The sequence below is a fragment of the Lampetra planeri genome, chromosome 22 (genome assembly GCF_965212315.1).
Source record: "Lampetra planeri chromosome 22, kcLamPlan1.2.h2, whole genome shotgun sequence".
In the NCBI taxonomy this organism is placed as follows: domain Eukaryota; kingdom Metazoa; phylum Chordata; class Hyperoartia; order Petromyzontiformes; family Petromyzontidae; genus Lampetra; species Lampetra planeri.
In genome coordinates this window covers 9,117,633-9,133,025 of record NC_136128.1, presented here as the reverse complement: position 1 = coordinate 9,133,025, position 15,393 = coordinate 9,117,633, and the positions used below count along the sequence as shown (strand labels likewise).

The 15,393-nt window shown below is 49.6% G+C and overlaps 1 protein-coding gene across 3 annotated transcripts in view; it reads right to left on the bottom strand.

Moving 5' to 3' along the window:
• Positions 1 to 15,393, bottom strand: part of LOC144724984 (transcription factor GATA-4-like) — an 88,897-nt gene that overhangs the window by 25,545 nt on the left and 47,959 nt on the right. For all 3 annotated transcript variants that reach the window (XM_078604364.1, XM_078604363.1, XM_078604365.1), the window contains one exon: positions 5,422 to 6,748. In XM_078604364.1, coding sequence (XP_078460490.1) covers positions 5,422 to 6,556 — 1,135 coding nt within the window. In that variant the 5' untranslated portion in view covers positions 6,557 to 6,748. The remainder of the gene's footprint in view (positions 1 to 5,421; positions 6,749 to 15,393) is intronic.

Genomic DNA, 15,393 nt, shown 5'->3' with positions numbered 1-15,393 from the left:
AATAACTTACATGGTTGTTTAAAGGATGTACACTTCCAGAATAGATTTCTGTCGATAACGCTTCAGTATGTGTGCTGTATATATGTGTGTGTATATGTGTGTATGTGTATATATATGGAGAGCGGTAGTGTAGCGGTTAGCGCGTTGCGCTATGAACCCGGCTACACGGGTTCGATTCCCGCTCACGGCCAACACCAGTGACGATTATCTGAACCGGTCCTGGGCCTCCCCTAGGTCGACTCAGCCTGAAATGAGTACCTGGTGCGGTGTGTAAACATCGCCACTGGGGAGACAAAGGTGGTCAGGCGTGGCACTGGCTACCCACCCCCTCGTGTACCGTTCCAGCCTTCATAGGTGCTCGCTATAACAACACTTGCCCCTACAGTCTGTTAAGGCTATATGGGGGATCTTTGTCTTCGTATGTGTGTATATTCGCGTGGTTGCCACACTTGGACTGAAGCCGCGAAGAAGAAGAAGTTGATGTTAAAAATTAACAGTCGCGGAGATAAAGGGTCATCATCATAGTTCGGACGATATCTCTCGCTCAACGCTCAAACCAAGGCAAGAAGCCAGTTTTTGGGAGACAATGGTGTCTGCTTTGCTGTTGTTGTTTACACGATAACAGAGGCGGACGTTTCATGGCTGATTCCTCCACCCCCACCACCACCGCCCATGACGATCGAACAAAGACGCTCACTGCGCATTGCGCACTCACAGATTGCGCCGTCTGGAACGCTCTTCCTTCCGATGTTAAGAAGCTACTGACTGGAAGCCATACGCTTTTTAAAATCTAGATTGGTAACTCATTTCTTTAGAAATGATTTCCGTGTCCACCCCCGCACCTCCGAGAAGCACGGTTGGCTACGTACGGTGCGAAAGAAGTTCAACATATGTAGGAGACGGCCTGTCAGACACCGTTTGGTCACCGAAGTTGTTTTGGCATTTGATACTCGTTTGACATTCGCAACAAAAGCACTTAGCCACACCGATCCCACTGTAATGTGCAGGAAGGCAATTGTGAAAACCGCGTGGTACCATTGGTTTTCGCTGTGAATCCTAACGAGGAATTGATCGGTGGATAATGATTACACCGCAAGATCTGGGGACCCCCCCTTCATCGGCACAGTAAATGCTCTCGTAGTCAAACTTGAATCGCCTCTTCTGTCGTCACGTGACGATTGCACATTTTGTCCTTTAACTCTTGTCGCCAACCTCGCCAGCAAGGCGGACTCTCCTGAAACCAAGCCTGCTGATGTTGTTACCAAATTGTATCGGAATACCGCATTCTACAGATTATCGGAGGCAGTGTCAGCGCCCAGCATAAAAAAGCAATAATAGTAGGGGGTGCGTTTAATAATCCGATAGATGTGTGCGTGTGTATGACCTGAGATTTGTATAAATTTATTGACGCTTGGCGCAAGTTTGCGGCGCGTTTTAATCTCATGAAAAGTGTCTTCTAATCCGAATACGGAAAATATCTCCGCTCATTTCGAGTTACCGTGGACACATTTCCAAATGGAAGTTTATATGTGTGCGTGTATCTATACTACAGTACCAATAAGTACAACTTATTGCGTGTGGCATTAACAGCATTTGTTAATGCGGGTTGAGCAGTGGTGCAACGGTTAGCGCGCTGCGCTGTTAAACGCTGCGAGTTTGATTCCCACGGCTGACATCGCTGGGCGAGTGAATAACTGAACCGGACTGAACCCGTACTGCCACCAAAATCTCCCCCCCCCCCACGTACCATTTCATTACCACTTTACACATCTCCCCGCCACTGACCAGCGTGGTGAAGTATGGTCAAATAACCTCGAAGACCCGACCCAGACACAAAGCGCAAAGCAGCGGCAGGACACGACAATGCTTCACTCTGCGCTACCAAATAAGACAATGTGAACGCCTGTACACAATGACTGTCAACACGATGTGCACGTACGTGATGGGTGTACGTGATGTGTTCTTTGAAGAAGGGCCATTGGCCGAAACGTTGCCTAAATGTTAGAGGTTTTTTTTCCCCACTGGATGTCGGGCGGTGAATCGGTCGTGTAGCCCTAACAGACTGTAGGGGCAAGTGCTGTTAGCGAGTAGCACCTATGAAGGCCGGCACAGCACACGAGGGGGTCCGGTGGCCAACACCACGCCCGGCCGCCTTTGTCTCCCTAGTGGCGATGTTTACACATCGAACGAGGTACTAATGTTGAGGCTGAGTCGACCTAGGGGAGGCCCAGGATCGGTTCAGAAAATCGTCACTGGTTTTGGCCGTGAACGGGAATCGAACCCGGGTCGCCAGGTTCGTAGCAGCGCGCTAACCGCTACACTACCGCTCCCCACAATAAACACACACATACATACACACACAAATACATACATACACATACACACATATACACACAAGCGCACGCACGCGCTTACACACATATTTGGACATATAAGCAAACACACGCAATCACACACGTACACACGGGTAACATAAACACATTTTTGCAGACACAACACACACAAATGCAAACACAGAACACACACGCGCACACACCCCCACACACACGCGCGCGCACACCCCCACACACACGCGCGCGCACCCCCACACACACGCGCACACACCCCCACACACACGCGCGCGCACACCCCCACACACACGCGCGCGCACCCCCACACACACGTGCGCGCACACCCACACACACGCACGCGAGCACACACACGTTCAAACACATATACGTACATGCGCGCACGCCCGCACACACACATGGGCACATACACACACACGCATGGGCACACTCGCATGTGCACACACACACGGGCGCACACAACAACAACAACCGCCATTCGCCACTAAGTGGCGGTGACGTCACCACGACGCTTGTGCCAGGCCATGTGCACCCTGAGGCCACGTGAAGTGTCGAACGCCCGCTGGCAGGAGGTCACGGGGCAGACCCAGGTGCCACGGGTCGACTGACCGAGATGACCGAGATGACTGGCTGATGCACCACCTGTGCCCCCTACTGTGCCAACTTGCTGTGCTTTAGCCACCCGGCGCTCCGCTCGTTGTTGTGAGCGTCGCTCCTCCGCCCTCCGTTGTTGTCGGAGGGCGACTGCCTCCAACTGCCCAGTAGCGTCCTTCACGAGCCTCCTCCACTGAGGCCGATCTTGACACCGCTGGTACCAGTCATCGGCACACGCATGTGCACACACACATGGGCACACATACACTCTCACACACACGGGCGCGCACACACACACACTCTCACACATGCACACATGCACGCGCCCGCAAATATCGATGATCCCCCCCCCCGTATTGCCTTCTATACACTGTCGTGGCAAGTGTTAGCGAGCACCTATTAAGGTCTGCGCAAGGCACATGCGAGCAGCCACACAATTCCAACGTCCAAACGTGCGCACCCAGCACAGCAAAGTAACAGGTACCAACATCGCCTATAACAGACTGTAGAGAGGCAAGCGCTGTTTGTGGCCATCTATGTAGCATAGAGTATTTAACAGACTGTTGGAACAAGCGTTGTTAGCGAAGATCTATCAATGCCGGCAAGGTACACGAGTGGGTGGATGGCCAACACCACGCCCGGCCGCTTTTGTCTCCCCAGTGCTGATCTTTTTACACACCGCATCAGGTGCCCGTTTAAGGCTGAGTCGATCTAGGGGAAGCCCACGAACCGGTTCACATATTCTCCACCATTACCGGTGGTGAGCGGTCAACAAATTCTGGTCGCTGGGTTCGAAGCGCAGTGCGGTGACCACTGCAGCCACCGCTCCGCACGAAATACGTACACACACAAAATAAAGACAAAGATCCCCCGTAAAGCCTCAACAGACGAGAGGAGCAGGTGCCGTTAGCACACACAACGGCCGATGCTGCGTGTGCTGATATTCGCCACCAAAGTACGTGCAAAAGAAGTTCACGGTGCGTACGTGGCACGCGGTAAACGTCACGGTAACGGAATTACACAACATTGGGCACTTGGGGTTAGTAGTTTCCTATTATCAGTCCACAGCGGGTGGAGTGCGTGGCCAAATATGCCCTGCAGTGCTCTTGTAATTCCGTGACCGAGGAATCTTGCGTGCGTATATATGTAAATATACCAGCTCTCTATTAACGTTAGTGTCAAAAACTATTTCGAAAAAAATTAAGAGTTATTTCATCTAGCGCTCTTTCAACCCTCCACGTACAGAACGTTATTTGGTCTCGGTAAAATAACAAACAAATACGGTATTCTTAGGATTATAAGATGTTTGGGAATGTAAGACGCACCCCAAACTTGGGTCCGGTGTCCATGAAGTTACACAAATCCGGTCTCTCTCACACACTCATGCGCACGCACCGGATTCTCAGACGCACTCCCAATTTTTTATTGAAAATCGTATCGCATGAGCGACCTGAGAGGTCTCGTAAGGCAAATTATGTTGTATGGATGTTGAACTTATTTCGCACCGTACGTAGCCAACCGCGCTAATCGGAGGTGCGGGGGGAATGAAAACGAACTATACACAACATTTTGTTTACAAAAAACTAGTTTTCAAGCGACATTTAAAAGTGCATAGCTCCAGCGGCTTCCTAATATCGGAAGAGCGTTCCAGACGGCCTCAGGAGCACATCTGAAAGCGCGCGATGAGCCAACCGTCTTTGTTCGACAGCCGGCCAGAAGCCGCTGCGAGGATGACCGGAGTTTGCGTGACGCTTTTATTCTCCTTGTCGAGATCAGCGTTGGCAGTCGTGCACAGGCACACTTAACAGAAATATAACAGGCGACGTTTCGGGCAATGGCCATTCATAGCACATCACAGGGCCATTCCCTGACACGTCGCCAGCGTCACTCGTTGTACATTAGGTGCAACACTCACTCATCGCGATCGATCAGTCAGCAACGCTTAAGATTCTCATCGCAATTTTTTTGACCTAGGTCAAATAGGTCATCAGTCGTACATAACTCACAATCGATAGCGTAAGTCCCTGGCGTCTTCTGGTCAAAATTAATCCTTACTTGGCTCTGTACGACCAAAACTACTTTGAGATAATAATAATAATTATTATTATAATGACGATGACCTCTATCGCGCCATGACACGGCAATCCGTTGTAAGGGCGAGTGTCCGAGACATCGCCTATTATATAATTTTACCTTTTAAGTTGGCACAATGTTGTTATTGACGAATGCGTTGAGTTGTGTTGTTAGTCGTGCTTGTGCACCACTGCCAACGCAGCAGCAAATAATTCGTTCTTGTTGTAAGCGCTGTGACTGACACACGGACTCCCTGCACTTTCTCACGACGTTGCGTGATGTACGATGGGTGATGTGCAACGATGTAGTGCGATGGGTGATGTGGGACGATGCTGTGTGATGTGCGACATTACGCGATGGGCGATGGGTGACGACGTTGTTGTGTGCATCGCACCGCGGTACTCACCCACGGGACCCGGTCGCCGGCCGCCCATTCCGTGGTGGAGGTTGTGGAGGATGGGGCTGTCGAAAGCGCTGGGGGGCCACCCCACGTCCGCTCCCACGTAAGGGTACGCGCTCCCGTACCCCCCGTTCAGGGAGCGGCCCCCCAGCTGCGCCGAGTACTGATCTCCCCGCGCGTGCAGGGCGTTGAGGCCGTAGGCGCTCTGCTCCAAGCGAGACGGACCGCCCCCGGAGCCAGACATCTGCCCGGGGCCCCCGATGGAGCCTCCGCCGCCTCCGCCGCCGCCGAGGGAGGAGGCGACCGAGCCGGCGATGGAGCAGGGAGGACTGGGCGCGAAACTCATGGTGAAGCGCGGCGACATCGAGGAGTGAGCCGAGCTCACCGACGCCGCTGAGCCGTACTGTCCCGCCTGAATGTCCCCCGCCTGGGACGCCCACATGTTCTGCTGGGCGGCCGCGGCGGCCGCGGCCGCGGCGGCGGCGGCCGCCGCGCTCTGCAGGTACGCGGCGGGGATGCCCGGGGGCAAGGCCGAGGGCATGCACCCGGGCACGCGGCCGCTCGGCACGTAGACAGGCGAGGGCGAGCCGGGGAGGAAGGCCCCGTCCCCGTGCGAGTAGGCGGGCGGCGCGGGCTGCGCGACGCCCGGCGCCTGCAGGCCGAGCCCCGGGTAGACGGACGCGGACGGAGCCGACGGATCCTGCCCGCCGGTGGCCGAGAAGAGGTAGCCGCCGGCGGAGCGGTCGAACAAGTAGGGGTCGTGCCCTCCTCCTCCGCCGCCGCCGCCGATCTGGGAGGAGGCCCCCATGTGCGAGTGGCCGGGCGCCACCGCGGCGGGGATCCAGGAGTGGGCGGCGTGGTGGACATAGCGCTCCTTCATCGTCATCGCCGGACTGCCCGGGCCTTCCGCGTCGCCGCCTGGCCCGCCCGGGCCGGACGAGCTCGGCGAAGGGGACGAGGGGATGACGTCCCGGGAAGGGCCCATCCCGCCAAGGCCACCCCCGCCACCGCCGATGAGCTTGTCGCCGTACTTGATGGTCGAAGCCACGGAGAAAGCGGAGAAGGTCGGGGGGCTGCTGCCCGGGTAGGGGATGGAGTAGGGAGAGTTCTCTGGCTTCACTCGGCTTCCGTTGTGCGTCATTCCACTTGCGTGATGATGGTGGTGACGATGGCGATGATGGTGACGATTATTCGGATCGCTTCCACGCAGCGCGCAAAGTACGTGGCTGGTGATTAATATGGAAGCGTTAACATTACCGCGATTTGAATAGAAAAATATATATGTACAGAGCAACTTGCGTTTGGAGTATCTTGAGAATCACAGCTTTTCCATCTGTCGGAGAAAGAATACAACAAATATATAAATATCGCGAGTGGTTGTGTCTGCACGTACAGCAAGTGTCATAATCATCAGCATCAGCCATGGTCAATCCACTGCTGGATAAAGGCCTCACCAGGCTGCCACCACGTCAATCAACCATGTCGACGCAAGACCTTGCCGTTCGGAACGCGACCGTGCCCAGTTGTTTGTGGATTGTTTTTGTTCGTCCTTTCTTTGCTTCAGTAACCAGGTTTCTGTCGCCAAAATGTGAACATTTATTGCTGCAATGGGGTTTTTTTTTACCTGCGCCAAACTAAAAACCTAAACCTCGCTCGATCCTGCCATGTGACAATCATCTCCCCAGCAGGCACACGTTCGATAAGCACGGTTGGCTACGTACGGTGCGGAAGAAGTTCTACATATACACAGCTTATCACTCTAATACCATTCGTCAATAACACTGTGGCCTTAAAAGTTACATATGTGTAAAACAGGCGACGTTTCAAATAATGGCCTATCTACATAGCACATACATGATGTTCTATGAACGACGGTGGGCCAAATGCGCGCTGTGGAGAAGTGCATTTGCCCAAAACGTCGCATTTTATACTTTTTTTTAATCTTCAGAGGCCACAGTGATGTTGACGAATGTGTCGATTGATTTTCGTACTCAATATTGAATGTTTGTTTCCCATTTCAGGACGTGCATTATTCGAAAACCCAAAAGTTGTACAAGCTTGAGCAACGTACAGACAATCGGGGTTGAGAATGCTTTTTTTTCTCTCTCCAAACTGCACGCTTCACTTCGAGACAGCATGAACTGGCCCGGAGAGCGGACAATCACGTTTTAATATTCTTACTTTTCTTCTTCTTTCGTACAGCGGCTGCTGCTGGTGCAGATTCAGAGCAACGACTACGATTTCACATTCGGGTGGTGAAGCCAGACAACCGCGTCAAGGAGCAAGCGGAGTGGTGCATCAGCACCGCTGCATATTTGTGGATCGGGGCAATGCTTCGTTACACGCTGTTGTACGTCTGTTCTGAGTGATTGACTGAACATTCAACACATTGCTCAATAACACGGTAACCTTAAAGTAAAAAAAGATATATACGGCAATTTTCGACGTTTCGGGCCACGGCCCTTCTTCAGAGCTCATCGAGAGGCCAGAGATACCGAGTGTTGGAACCTGCACTTGACAACCCATGTGTGTGTATCTTTCGATACAGAGAACGCGCTATTAATACTCTGCCGTACGTGTGGACGAGTCCCCCAATAACTATTTTAAATAAACATTGGGAGTGCGTCTTATAATCGCGTACCTGGTGCGATGTGTAAATACCGCCACTGGGGAGACAAAGGCGGCCGGGCGTGGTGCTGGCCACCCCCCCCTCCCCCCTCGTGTGCCGTGCCGGCCTTCATAGGTGCTACTCGCTAACAGCACTTGCCCCAACAGTCCGTTACAGGCTACACGGGGGACCTTGATAACACCCATAGTAAAACAATGCATACACGAATAAATACAGTGCCTGCTAACGTGCGGCCAGAGGCATCGTTAAATGTGCAATATATGTGTTGTAAAAACTAAATATTCAACTCGCAATCGGCGAACCGTATGGGTACCATTTACGTACGGTTATTTTGCCAGTGAGAGTATATAGTGGGTGTATAAACACAATACTGTATATTTAATGTAGTGTGTGTGTGTATATATAGTGTGTGTATAGTGTATACCGCGCACTGCGCGCTACAGACCTGGCGAATTGAGTGTTAGCGATTCCCGCTCCCGGCAAACATCAGTGGCGAATAATTCTGAAACTATCCTGGAGCTACACCAGCACTGGGGAGACAAATACGGCCGGGCCCGCGCAATTCTAACATACGACATGTGCCTGTGTTTGTATTGTGGGGAGCGGTAGTGTAGCGGTTCGCGCGCTACGCTATACGAACCCGGCGACCCGAGTTCGACTCACGGCCACCAAACACCGGTGACGCATCATCCGAACCGGTCCTGGGCCACCCCCTAGGTCGACTCGGCCCTAAAATGGGTCACATGGTGCGTTGCGCTTAAACATTGCCACTGGGGAGACAAAGGCGGCCGGGCGTGGTGCCGTTGGCCACCTACCCCCCCGTGTGCCGTGCCGGCCTTCATAGGTGCTCGCTAACAGCACTTGCCCCTGCGGTCCACGTGAGCTATACTTGGGGGGGGGGGGGGGCTTTGTCTTTGTCTTTATGGAAATGCGTCGCTAATCAAAAACAATAATCGTGCGAGCGGCTTCCTTCCCGTGTTTGTGTTGGAGTTCACTTTTCCCGGCGAGTAACTAACTCCGTGTAATGTTTCCGAAGTAATATTTCGCAAATATACGCACTTAAGCGCTATTTATGATTACATTCATACAGGTGCATACTCTCACTCTACCTCGCTGTGTGCAATGAAGAAGGGCCGTTGTCCGAACCGTCGACTATCAGATATACATTTAAGGCGCCACAGCGTTATTGACGATTATGTTGAGTTTCATGTAATATATATCAATCGCCTATATATGTATTCGATGCGAATTTGTGATGTCTGCATGTGTATGAATACTGATGTATGTGTGTGCACACATATATGGGCACGCATGTTTATAGGTAAATGTATATATATAATTTATTATAATTTATTACATTGTTGGATGGTGTCGGTTTCGGGGGGTTGCTTCACCATACTTCACCACGTTGGTCGGTGCGGGTCGGTGAATGCGGACTCCGTTCCGTATCAGGTATCACTCGCCACTCACGTTAGCCGTGGTCAGGAATCGAACTCAAGTTGCCGGATTTCAGACCGCAGCACGCGAACCCACCGCTGTGTAATGTCACGTTGGCAGTCAATGTTGCGTGTGTGTGCGTGTGCGCGCAACCGTTCACCGTATTCTCCCGATTGCAAGACGAAGCTTCGCAAGGTGAGACGCACCTCAACATTGTGCCGGGTGTATCACAATCAAGTTATACAAATCTGGTCGCGTACGCACAAGTATCGGATTATAAGACGCACTCCTCCCCCCCCCCCCCCCCCGTGAAAGGCGAAAGTGTGTCTTATAGTTCGGAGCATATATGATACACATTTCCATACAATTGTTTTTTTCAATAACCCCGTGGGCTTTTATAAGAAGAAGACAAAAATGAAATTGGCAACGTTTCGGGCAACGGCCCTTCTTAATGGCACAACAGTAATCGAGGCCAGAAGAGAGGCAGAAAGTATGATACGAGTTGGAGACTGGATTTGTTTACACCATTGGGGGCCTGGTGACAATTACATCTTAAAAAAAAAATTCTGGTGACCAGTTTACACCTATATGTTTTAATGGGCATGTAAATAGTTACACCATTAGTAAGCTATATTCTTGGTTCTTTCGGTAAAGTCATGTAGAAGGGAAATAATAAAATAATAAAAATTTAACATAATAAAATGAAATGAAATTCGCATTAGTAAGCTATTGAGCAAGGGACAAACCCCTTCAATAACCAAAGAAGTATGATTACTAATTAAACTGATTTATATTAAACACCCAGCACATCCTTTGGAAGTGAACGTCCTTCTGTCCCGCCCTCCAGCAAGCGAAACTTTTGCTATCATTGCGCGATGGCAGTGTGAAATAAACAAAACATTTTACAACGTTGCTGGCACATTGCATTGCATATTAAACGAATTTCATATAGCATATAACCATAACTCAGCCACGACCAAGAAGTGAGATTTGATTGTCAATTAATTAGTAGCAGAGTCTGCTTCTTGGTTCTTTCGGTAAAGTCACGCAGAAGGGAAATAATAAAATAATAAAAATAAAACATAATAAAATTATTTTATTATGTTTTATTTTTGTTATTTTAAAATATTATAAAAATGTATTTAATTATGTGTTATTTTTATTATTTTATTAGTTCCCTTCTACGTGACTTTACCGAAAGAACCAAGAAGATGAATCCCTGCAGTCACGGAAGCTTTAAATCGAAGCAGAGTCTGCGTTAGACTGTGGCTCTATTGCTCTCAATTACAATGATTATCCATGTAAACTCCAGGGCCAATGTCGGCAATGGTAATTGGCCAGCCCTGTTTTACTGCCAGTATCGTGCGCTATGCGTGGCTGCCGCTAATAACGATGCTGCTGCTGCTGCTGCTGATGATGAAGAACACTAACCATCGTGTTTTATGGGCGTTCTATAACATCCACCCGTGTAACATGCGATAGTAAAAGACGGTGTGGCCCAGCGCAGGACGAGTCTGCGTCTTTACGGCCGGGCATCTAGAGATCGTGTGTTTGCACGTACGGATGATGTGTGTGTGTGTATGGGGAGCGGTGGCGCAGTGGTCGATTTAGCCTTCGCTTCAAATGAGTTCCTGGTGCGGTACATAAACATTACCAGGAGAGAGAGAGAGAGAGGCAAAGGAGGCCGGGCGTTACGCTGGCAACCCACCCCCCTTCGTAGGAGCTCGCTAACAGTTCAATTGACTTGCCCTACAAGTCAACTGATGCTATAATTGTGGATCTTTGTATATAAATTGTATACACAACGGATGTAGCACTCTGGCGTCTCGCGAAGCCTAACGTCTAATGTTAGCAACGTGGAACCGCGTATGGCCGAAACATCACCCAGTCGTGTTTCCGGAAAATAGAGCTCATTACGTTAACCGCGTATAGCCGAAACACGCGTTCTACGAAACCAAGGGGTTTTTTTCTATCCCCGTAAACATTGTACAATATGGGGAGCGGTGGAACGGCTCCCTGCGATACAAACTCGGCGATATGCGTTGGATCTCCGTGTTTGTAGCACAGTGAGTGCGTCAATGCATGTGGCACTCGTAGTACAACGCTCATTGCATTACAGAGCACGATACCCATTGTATCGTGCGCTCAATGTATAAACACATATCACAACACTCAACGCGTAACAGCCTCAGTTATATAATAGTCATATTGCAAAACTCAATTGCATAACACCCTCGGTACAACACTCTCAACGTACAAGACAAAATTAAGACAAAGCTCCCCCGTGTAGCCTTTAACAGACTGTTGGGGCAAGTGCTGTTAGCGAGCATCTAATGAAGGCCAGAACGGAACACGAGGAGGTGGGTGCCCGGCACCACGCCCGGCCGCCTTTGTCTCCCCAGTGGCGATGTTTACACACCGCAGCAGGTGCTCATTTGAGGCTGAGTCGACCTAGGGGAGGCTCAAGACCGGTTCAGATACTATACACTCATCGTACACACATCACTATACACCCCCACAGTGCATTCTATAGTACACTGATTACACAGTCAGTACAAAACTCACAGTAAACTGTACAGACACAGTACAACACTCAGAGTACACAAAGACAAGGCGACACTCACAGTACACAGTACACACTCGCAGTACACAAAGACAAGGCTACACTCACAGTACACTCAGAGTACACAATTCAGAGTACGCACTCACAATAGATCGTAGACACTCCCAGTACACACCCAGTACTCAAAGTACACACTCAGTACACACAGTACACACTCAGTACACACAGTACACACTCAGAGTTCAGGCTCGGTACACACAGAGTACACACAGAGTACACACGGAGTACACACTCAGAGTACACACTCAGTACACACGGAGTACACACTCAGAGTACACACACAGTACACACACGGAGTACACTCACAGTACACACACACAGTACACACACAGTACACACACAGAGTACACACAGAGTACACACACGGAGTACACTCACAGTACAAACACAGAGTACACACAGAGTACACACACAGAGTACACACAGTACACACAGTACACACAGGGTATACACACAGTACACACAGAGTACACACACAGGGTATACACACAGTACACACACAGTACACACAGAGTACACACTCAGAGTACACACTTAGAGTACACACAGAGTACACACTCAGAGTACACACAGAGTACACACTCAGAGTACACACAGAGTACACACAGTACACACACAGTACACATAGAGTACACACAGAGTACACACTAACAGTACACACAGAGTACACACACAGTACACACACAAAGTGCACACAAAGTACACACAGTACACACAGAGTACACACAGACTACACACATAGAGTACACACAGAGTACACACAGTACACACAGAGTACACACACAGAGTACACACTCAGAGTACACACAGTACACACAGAGTACACACTCAGAGTACACACTCAGAGTACACACACTACACACACAATGCACTCACAGTACACACATAACACTCAGAGTACACACACAGAGAACACACACAGTACACACACAGAGTACACACACAGAGTACACACACAGAGTAGAGAGTACACACACAGAGTACACACAGACTACACACACAGAGTACACACAGTACGCACATAGAGTACACTCACAGAGTACACACTCAGAGTACACACAGAGTACACACACAGTACACACTCACAGACTCTCGCCGTGACTCCTGCACGGGAAGTGCACTTCGACCCGCCACGTCTACACGCGTTCCCCGACCTGCTTGAGGCCGCGTTTTATACCTGAGACCGGGTTCTATACCTGAGACCGGGTTCTATACCTGAGGCCGGGTTCTATACCTGAGGCCGGGTTCTATACCTGAGACCGGGTTCTATACCTGAGACCGGGTTCTATACCTGAGGCCGGGTTCTATACCTGAGGCCGGGTTCTATACCTGAGACCGGGTTCTATACCTGAGACCGGGTTCTATACCTGAGGCCGGGTTCTATACCTGAGGCCGGGTTCTATACCTGAGACCGGGTTCTATACCTGAGACCGGGTTCTATACCTGAGGCCGCGTTTTATACCTGAGACCGGGTTCTATACCTGAGACCGGGTTTTATACCTGAGACCGGGTTCTATACCTGAGGCCGGGTTCTATACATGAGGCCGGGTTCTATACCTGAGGCCGGGTTTTATACCTGAGACCGGGTTTTATACTTGAGGCCGGTCTATACCTGAGGCCGGGTTTTAAACCGCTTTATAAAGACGCTCGCCCCCGACGATTCTTCCAGTGCGCGTCCCCTAACGCACACACACACGTGCACACACACACGTGCACACACACACACACACACGTGCACACACACACGTGCACGATCTCTACCACATTGCCCCCGACTGCGTGACGCGCCTGAAAGAGTGTGTCGATGAAGCGAGACAAATCTGGTCTCACAAGCGGTGACAAGCAGCAGTAGTCGCGGCTTTCGAGACCAAATATTCTCCATAATACAAGTTTTTTTTTTTTTGGGGGGGGGGGGTTAGATCGCGTAAATATGAACGTGTCGTTAAACCCGCCACCACCCGGCACAGCCAATTAGTAAGGTTTGACACGTAAATAAAACGTGCCAATTCGTTGCTAGTACAGCACAGCGGTGTTTTGTTGTGCTAGTAACGCAGTGGCATGTTCTGTTTACGTGACAAACCTGACTAATTGGGTGAGTCGGGTGGTGTTGGTTTTAACGACACATTTATATTTACGTGATCTAACTCCAAAATAAATAAAAAAAACCTATGGTCTCACAAATTACACGCGCGCTCCCACCGGATTATAAGACGCACCTCAACCTCCACTTCTTTAAAACCGAGGGATGTGGGGCAGGTACCGTCGTATAATCCGTCGACTACGTGCCGATATATTTAATAAATTAACCTTTAACGGCAAGATCTTCACGCAGCGTTACAGCTGCCTATGAACAAATCGCGCACAAAGCTTCCCCAGTCTCATCAGATGCTGCAGGCTAAGCAGGCTGGGGCCTGGATACAATTATCGTGAAGAACACACGTGCCATACAGCGTGGCGCAACAGTCAGTACACGAAGGGTTATTTCATGTATGTATTTTAGCACTGGCATTAAAACATTTAAATTGTTATTCTTTAAGGTCATGTTTTATCCGTTAACGCCTATTTTTCTTATTCGTTTTCAGATGACGTTTAACAATGGAAAGAAAAGATCTAAGACGAACGGGTTCAATTCGTTTTTCTGTATGCTAAGGAAGGCAGCTGTAAAATTTATATTTTTAAGTAATAAATTAATTCCAAAATAGAATTCGTGCATCATGCGTTAATGTTAATTGAACATTTGTTAACACAAGTGAAATATTACCCTATGCGATTCGTTAAAAAGAATATAATCCTGTGTGTCCCTAATTGCCCGAAACGTCGTCCCTTATATATTGTGTTGTCTTGTAAGGCTTGCGCAGTGTTGTTGATGGTTGTGTTGAGTTCGGTTGTTGATTGTTGTTTTTTTATTTTATTTACTTTTATTTTTCTATCTACGTGACTTTACCCGAAAGAACTAAAGAATATGCCAACGTAACATCAGCAGCATCGCCATCAGAAAATGTCTCTAAAAATATTTCAGTTGAGTAAACTTGCAGTTCAATAATGTTCAAGCGATCTTTACGATGAATACATTAAGAAGAGCAGAACGTCACCCCAGAGATACATATATGTGTAACGCGGATGCCGTCGCAGCCAGGATTACGATTCACGGTTGATTTTTTTTTTTGGGTCAGGCCACACGGAATGATCGAGATAATATTTGTGTCGTAAAAACCACCCGCCACCCAACACAGCCAAACAAATGAAACGCTCACGGTGTGAAAACAGAAGTGGTAAGAGACGCGCCAAT